Here is a 7,545-nt window from a genome sequence, read left to right on the forward strand (position 1 = left end):
CTACTTTCCTGCTTCCTCCAAGTCTGTCTAGCCCCTGGTATTTCCCTTTTCCTTTCTCCCCTGAGCCTAAATTCCTCCTCCTACTTAGTCTCCCTGCCCGGAAGTCCCACCTACACTTCCTTGCTATTGGCCATTCAGCACTCTGTAAGTTCAAGGCCAGCCTGGTGTACAAAGTGAGTTCCAAGACAGGCCCCAAAGCTACAGAGAAACCCTGTCTCAAAAAACAAAAGAAAACAAAATTTAAATTTAAGAATACTATAAAGTAGAAGCAGTTTGGTGGTGGTGTTGACACAGAGTTTTTCTGTGTAGCCTTGGACTAACCTGGGACTCACTCTGTTGAGCAGGCTGCCCTTGAACTCACAGAGACCCACCTTCCTGTGCCTCCCGAGTGCCGCTGGGACTAAAGGTGTGTGCGCCACCACTGCCTAGCACTGTCCGAGCTCTTCACCACTAAGCATCTCTCCAGCCCTGTAAATAAGGTTTTTAAATTCTTGATAGAAACTAGGCATTCAAAAACCGACCTTTCTTTTCCAGACAATGTCCTAAGCCAGGTTTTTAGAGCATGTCCCTGGGCCACAGTAGCAGCGTTAGCAGAAAGGCTACTCCTCAGGCTCTGTCCACACCTACCATGTCAGAAACTGAGACCCCGTGAACTTGTTTGTGCAAGCTCTCTAGGGTTCTGTTGCACACTTGAGTTTCAGAATCACCGACCCAAATCAGCTTTTTTTCTTTTGTTTCGTTTATGTGAGACAGAATCATCGGTAGTCCAGGCTAATGAGCTAGGTACGTAAGTTAGGATGACCCTGGACTCTCGATCTTCCTGCTTTTAAATCTGAAGTGGTGGGATTGTCTGCATGAACTGCCAGGACCAACTTTCCAGATCATTCTTCATCTAGGCTTTAAACCATAGAATCCCTTTCAACTTATACATATCTCTTTGACTAGACTCCGATTCTGTATCTTCACTCACTGTTTAGGTCATCGTGGAAAGTCCACTGCAGATAGGGAAATCTGGAAGAGGGATCACTCTTGACTCGAGTAATGAGACTGGAGGTGGAAGGGCCCGGACAAGCATTTCTGGTGATGCCGACTGTAGTGAAGTGAACGTTGGTTGGTGGTGGGGGTAGAGATGGGGTGGCGCAGAGATTCCTACCTCGAATGCTTTTGTTGGCGATATCTTAAAATTTTGAATTAAAAAAGGAAGTGGTAGCACGTGACTGTGGTGTCAGCACGGGAAGATTTTATGCCTGCCCAGTCAGAGCTACACAGTGAGACTGTCTACGCTAATAACGTCGGAACGCTGACATGGGTGGATGCCAGAAATTTTCAGCTAAAATTTCTAGGAAATGTGGACTGGGCGTGAATGGGCATGAAGACTGGACAGAAATGTTTATAAAGCGTTCTCTAGGGCTCTTAGGAGCAGACCAGAAAACTGGTTCAGAGCACTTAGATAAGGTGGATCAAAATCGCTGTTACTCCAGCTCCAAGAGATCTGCCGCCCTCTTCTGGCCTCCTCGGGCACCCTCAAACTTATAAATAAAAAAACATACTTGTGCATAGAGTTTGTATACCACGATCATTAATGTCTGGCAGATAGGTAGCATTACCAAAGAAAAGAACTTGAATTGATTGAGGTGGAAGGTACCGTATATGCAGGGCAAGAAGAGAATATGATGATGGAGGGAGGCCATCCAAAGGCAGGGAGGCAGATTAGCGTGAAACTTCAGCAAAATCGGGTAAATCCAGAAAGAGGAGACAATAGGCAATGTCAGAGCCTGCAGAGAAACAGACGCCAAAACACTGTAAAAGTTCCTCTAGGAGTTAGATAGTCTTCAACTGGGATATAATTTCAGAACAGGCAGAATGATAAATTCTGAAGGTTGGGGAGACTGAGGGCTAAGAAGATTATCACTATAAAATATTCGGGGACTAGGCGTGTGGTGCACGACTTTAATCTCAGAGTTTAGGAGGCAGAGAGGCAGGAAGATCTCTGAGTTTGAGGGACGAGGAGGCAGCAAGAAGCACCCCCACCTGAGAACTTTACCTGTTCTGCCTCCAGGAATCTCTTTATTACTATTATCATTATGAATTTTTCATCTATTTTACATATCGACCACAGTTCCTCTCCCTCCTCTCTTCCCGTTCCCTCCCCCACCTCCTGTCCATCCCCTCCACCCACTCCTCCTTCTAGGATTCTCTTAGCAGATGGACAGAGCTGACTCTCGTGGTTGTCCTCTGGCCCTCACATGAGCGCCTGGCATGCCCCCCCCCCAATAATGTAATTTAAAGAGTTTAAAATGCTTGGGCATCAGAAGATTTTGGGTCACTGACAATGGGTACCATCAAGGGTACAGAAAGATTTTTTTTTTTTTGGTTTGGTTTTTCCAGACAGGGTTTCTCTGTGGCTTTGGAGCCTGTCCTGGAAGACCAGGCTGTCTCTGTAGACCAGGCTGGTCTCGAACTCCCAGAGATCCGCCTGCCTCTGCCTCCCGAGTGCTGGGATTAAAGGCGTGAGCCACCATCGCCCGGCCAGAAAGATTTCTGACACAGGACACATGAATAAAACAGAACAGTTTAGCCGGGCGGTGGTGGCGCACGCCTTTAATCCCAGCATTCGGGAGGCAGAGGCAGGCGGATCTCTGGGCCAGTTCCAGGACCGGCACCAAAGCTACAGGGAAACCCTGTCTCAACCCCCCCCCCCAAAAAAAAAAAACAAAAAACAAAAACAGAACAGTTTATTTATTTTGGTTTTTTGAGACAGGGTTTCTCTGTAGCTTTGGTGCCTGTCCTGGAACTAGCTTTTGTAGACCAGGCTTGGCTGGCCTCGAACTCCCAGAGATCCGCCTGCCTCTGCCTCCCCGAGTGCTGGGATTAAAGGCGTGCGCCACCACCGCCCGGCCGGCGTTTGCTTTTAAAAGTAAAGAAAGCTCTAGGAAGTGTGTCCTGAATCACGTGACCTCAGGTGTCCCTCAAATTTAATCACACTAGCAATCCCCAGCAGAGCAAACGGCGCAGCTGCACACGAGCGCATAGTCCTGCAGCGACGGATTGTGCCCGCCAGAGGGCGCCGCCAAGTCGCAGAGGCCGTTCCTCCGGTCCGGGTCGGACTGCCTTGAAAACGTAGGGAAACGACGTAGGCTCCTTGCTCATGCGCGGTCTGTCCACTGCCGCCAGCATGGCGCCTGTGGAGCACGTTGTGGCCGACGCCGGGGCTTTCTTGAGGGATGCGCCGCTGCAGGTACAGGAGATTCCGCCGAGGGGCGCGGGGCCTGGGCTCGAGACCCCCCAGGGGTGCGCGTGGGGTCAGGCGAGTGTGATAACGAGACCGGTCTGTCCGCAGGACATAGGAAAAAACATCTACACCATCCGGGAGGTGGTCAGAGAGATTCGGGACAAGGCCACGCGCAGGCGGCTGGCAGTGCTGCCCTACGAGCTGCGATTCAAGGAGCCCTTCCCGGAGTACGTGCGGCTGGGTGAGTGCCCCAGTCCAACCCTGTCGGGGGAGCTGGGCAGAGTGGAGTCAGATCTCCCCAGTGCGGGTAGAGCCTGCCTTAAAGTTCAGCCTGCTTTAAAGACCATAGATTTGTGGTCCTATCTGTAGGGGTGATTCTAGCCCCAGTTAAGAAAACGGCATGCAGCGGCCTGGGTGGTGTAATCTCTGCACTGGGGAGTCAGAGGCTTGGGATCATGGGTCCTGCCTTAGCCAGCCAGAGCTAGATAGTGAGACTCAGCCTTACTGAAAATAAAAGATGAGCCCAGTGTGTAGTCACATGGTTTTAGTCCAAGCCCTCTGAAGTCAGAGGTTCCAAGCCAACCAGGGTAGATAGTGAGCTCTCATCTTCAAAGATAAACAATAAATTTTTAGAAGAAAAAGGGATATGTTTAGGCCTTGCATTGAGCCTGAAAGAAAACTAGTAGCTTAGGGATTGTCATCCTCCATAGGAATCCGGGCTGGAAGGGTTTGGGAAGTGTTACTGAGGGCATGGTGGACATACTGTTGCCTGCTTTGCTAGTTTGTCATTTCTGTAGTTTTCACCAACTTGATAGTGATGGGACCTTTGCCAAGTGCTTCAACTTATTGTATTGTTTCATTTCCAAAATACTAGTAATATTTCATAGGATGTGATTGAGGACGAAATGAATCCACGTGGTGCACATGCCTCCATACAAGCTAAACATTCATGGGTATAAACAAAAGTAAATGATTTTTGTTGTTGTTGTTCTTGTTTTCGTTCTTTTCCAAACAGGGTTTCTTTGTGTAGTACTCGCTGTCTTAGAACTCACTATGTAGACCAGGCTGTCCTCAAACTCAGATCCACCTGCCTCTGCTCCCAAAGTGCTGGAGTCAAAGGGGTGTGCCATCACTGACCACCAAATTAATATTTTTAACAACAACAAAAAATACTGAGAAATTTGCTGGGTGCCCAGGTAGACTTGGTAATACGACCCCCACCCCTGACAAGAGTCTCATTACATACCTCCAGGTGACCTGGAACTTACCACTTAACCCAGGCTGGCCTTGAACTCAGAGTTACCTACTTCTGCTTCCCACTTCCTAGTATTAAAGGGATGTACCAAGGTAGGGCTGGAGAGATGGCTCAGCAGTTAAGATCACAGACTGTTGTTCTAAAGAACCCAGGTTCAATTCCCATCACCTATATCTCAGCTCAAAACCATCTGCCCAGGAATCTGACCCTTCTTCTGAACTTAAAGGGCTCCAGGCACACACATGGTGCACAGATGTGCACAAATACATATAAAAATCACTTGTAAGCACAAAAATAAAGAAATGCATCGCCACACCTGGCTATTAGTACAATTTTTTTTCTTTTTTTTTTGGAGACAGGGTTTCTCTGTGTAACAGCCCTGGCTGTCCTGGAACTAGCTCTTGTAGATCAGGCTGACTTCAAACTCAGAGATCCGCTTGTCTCTTCCTCGCCTGCTGGAATTAAAGGCGTGTGCCAGCACTGCCTGGCTGTTAGTACCATTTTTATAGAAAACGTTAGCAATGTGTTTATTGTTACTTATGCCATTGTTACCAGAAAACATTCTATGAGAAAATTTTATTGTGTTTATTGTCACTGTCTCAAACACCTCAGTAACCTTCACTTTGGCTGAAGTATAGGTGTGCAGTTCTTAAAATCTTTGCAAAACCGTCCATTATTGGACAGAACCTTCTTTGGGTTTTATCATAGACCTTGATTACAGTTAACCTTCTGTTTTATTTTGAAATCCAGCCATCTCTTCTTACTTAGAGCTAAGAAAGAAAAGGCTTCTTGGCTGGGCAGTGGTGGCTCACGCCTTTAATCCCAGCATTTGGGAGGCAGCAGCAGGCAGATCTCAGTGAGTTCAAGGCCAGCCTGGTCTACAAAGCAAGTTCTAGGACAGCTAGGACTGTTACACAGATAAACCCTGTCTCTAAACACAAAACAAAAGAGGCTTCTAACTATGCCAAAACCATTGAGGAACACTTATTATGGACAAGTTCTGTGTTAACTTGGATCTTTTATTTATTTATTCATTCATTAATTCATTCATTCATTTATTTTGGTATTATCCTTGATTCTATTCCTTGATCCAGTGGATGAATGTTGCTTCCTGGTGAGTGGCTTGGTCATGGTAAACACAGACTTTTTCATCACAAGGAGGGAAAGGATAGAAAATAATTGTTGCAGTTCTCATGCAATGCTATGCTGATTCTGATTCTTTTTTTCGTTTCTTTGGTTAATTTGGTGGTGGTGCTTTGAAACAAGGTCTCAGCATGGCTTGGCCTTGAACTTTTATATGGTTAAGGATGCCTTAGTTGACCATCCTGTCCTCATCTCCTGAGTGCTAAGATAACAGGAGTGAGCCACGACTCCCAGATGGGAGATTGATTCTAAGTTCTTTCAAAAACGATTGTGCACGTGACAGGGTTCAAATGAGGTGAGAGGATTGGTTTCCTTTCCTTTCCATCAAGTAGATCCTAGGGATCAAACTCAGGTGGCTAGATTCACTGTCAAGCGCCTTTACTAGGCCATCTCTATATGGCTTGGTTTTGTTTTATGTGCATAGGTGATTTGCCTGCGTGTATGTTTGTACACCACGTGTAGGCAGAGTTTTTGGTGAGACAGCTCTCTTCTAAATAACCACACCGAGCCTTAATATTATAAATGCTCGGCCGATAGTTTAGGCTTGTCTCCAGCCAGCTCTTACAACCTAAATTAGCTCATTTCTTTTCATCTGTGTGCTATCCTGATGCTCGCTTACCTCATCTATGAACTTTCCATGTTTCTTCTTCAGCATCTGCCCTGACTCCTTCTTCCCAGCATTCTCTCTGCCCCCAAATCCTGCCTAGCCATTGGTCAGTCAGCTTTTTATTAACAATGAGAGCAGCACATTTTCACAGTAACCACATGTCTGCCTGGTGTTCTCAGAGGCCAGAAGAAGGCATCAGACCCTCTGGAACTGGAGTTAGAAATTTGTGAGCCACCATGTGGATGCTGAGAATTTAACCTGGGTCCCTTAGAAGAGCAGCCAGTGCTCTTTAACTGCTGAGCCATCTCTCTAGCCCTATATATGATTTTTTGATACTGTGATTATCCAAGGATATGTCAGTCTTTCCCTTAACTTAAAGTTGGAACTCCATTGTTTTCTTGCAGTTACTGAGTTTTCCAAGAAAACTGGAGACTATCCCAGCCTCTCTGCTGTAGATATCCAAGTGTTGGCTCTGACTTACCAATTAGAAGCAGAATTTGTTGGGGTATCTCATCTCAAACAAGAACCAGAAAAGGTAAATCTGGGGGACTGGATTGTTTGGTTTTGTTTTTAAATTTGTGTGTATGTGTGTATCTGTGAGTGTGTGAGCTTTTGGGGTGATGGAGAGGGTACCTCTGGGCCCTGAAGAGAACATCACATCCCTTGGCATGGAATTAAGGTGTTTGCCAGCCACTTAATCTGCAGCACACACAGGTGCTAGAATCGCACTCTAGTCCTTGATTGAGCACTAGTTCCTCCTAACCACTGAGCCGTGTCTCCCGCCCGGGTTTGTTTCTTAGTACTTTTTATTCTGGGAACTGTCGTCCCTAGCAGTGTGTATGTTGGGAGTGGAAGTTCACGTCCTGTAATCCCAGTATTCTGAAGGTGGAGGCGGGAGGATCAGAAGTTCAGGGTAGATTGGTCTATAAAGTGAGTGTAAGGGTGAACCTAGGCTAAATTAGACCCTGCTTCAAACATAAAAAAACCTCAGAGCCAGCCAGTGGTAGCACACACCTTCAATCCCAGTAATCGGGAGGCAGAGGCAGGTAGATATCTATGAGTTCAAGGGCAGCCTGGTCTACAAGAACTAGTTCCAAGACAGGAACCAAAGCTTCAGAGCTACCCTATATCAAAAAAAAACAAAACAAAACATCAGAATATCATTGGACTTATATAACATTAATATGGGCTCCTAATGTCACCAAATATCCAATCAGTATCCACACTTTCCCATTCTGTAAATATTTATTGTTTGTTTAGGTGAAAATCCAAATAATGTTTATATATATATATATATATATATATATA

The 7,545-nt window shown here is 46.1% G+C and overlaps 1 protein-coding gene across 1 annotated transcript in view; it reads left to right on the top strand.

Annotated features, from left to right (window-relative positions):
• Positions 1-3,151: 3,151 nt before the first annotated feature.
• Positions 3,152-7,545, top strand: part of Nob1 (NIN1 (RPN12) binding protein 1 homolog) — a 12,346-nt gene continuing 7,952 nt past the window's right edge. Inside the window, exons 1-3 of the mRNA XM_005345708.2 lie at positions 3,152-3,238; positions 3,341-3,473; positions 6,642-6,772. Coding sequence (XP_005345765.1) covers positions 3,176-3,238; positions 3,341-3,473; positions 6,642-6,772 — 327 coding nt within the window. The 5' untranslated portion in view covers positions 3,152-3,175. The remainder of the gene's footprint in view (positions 3,239-3,340; positions 3,474-6,641; positions 6,773-7,545) is intronic.

This window comes from Microtus ochrogaster, chromosome 4, assembly GCF_000317375.1.
Source record: "Microtus ochrogaster isolate Prairie Vole_2 chromosome 4, MicOch1.0, whole genome shotgun sequence".
Classification (NCBI taxonomy): domain Eukaryota; kingdom Metazoa; phylum Chordata; class Mammalia; order Rodentia; family Cricetidae; genus Microtus; species Microtus ochrogaster.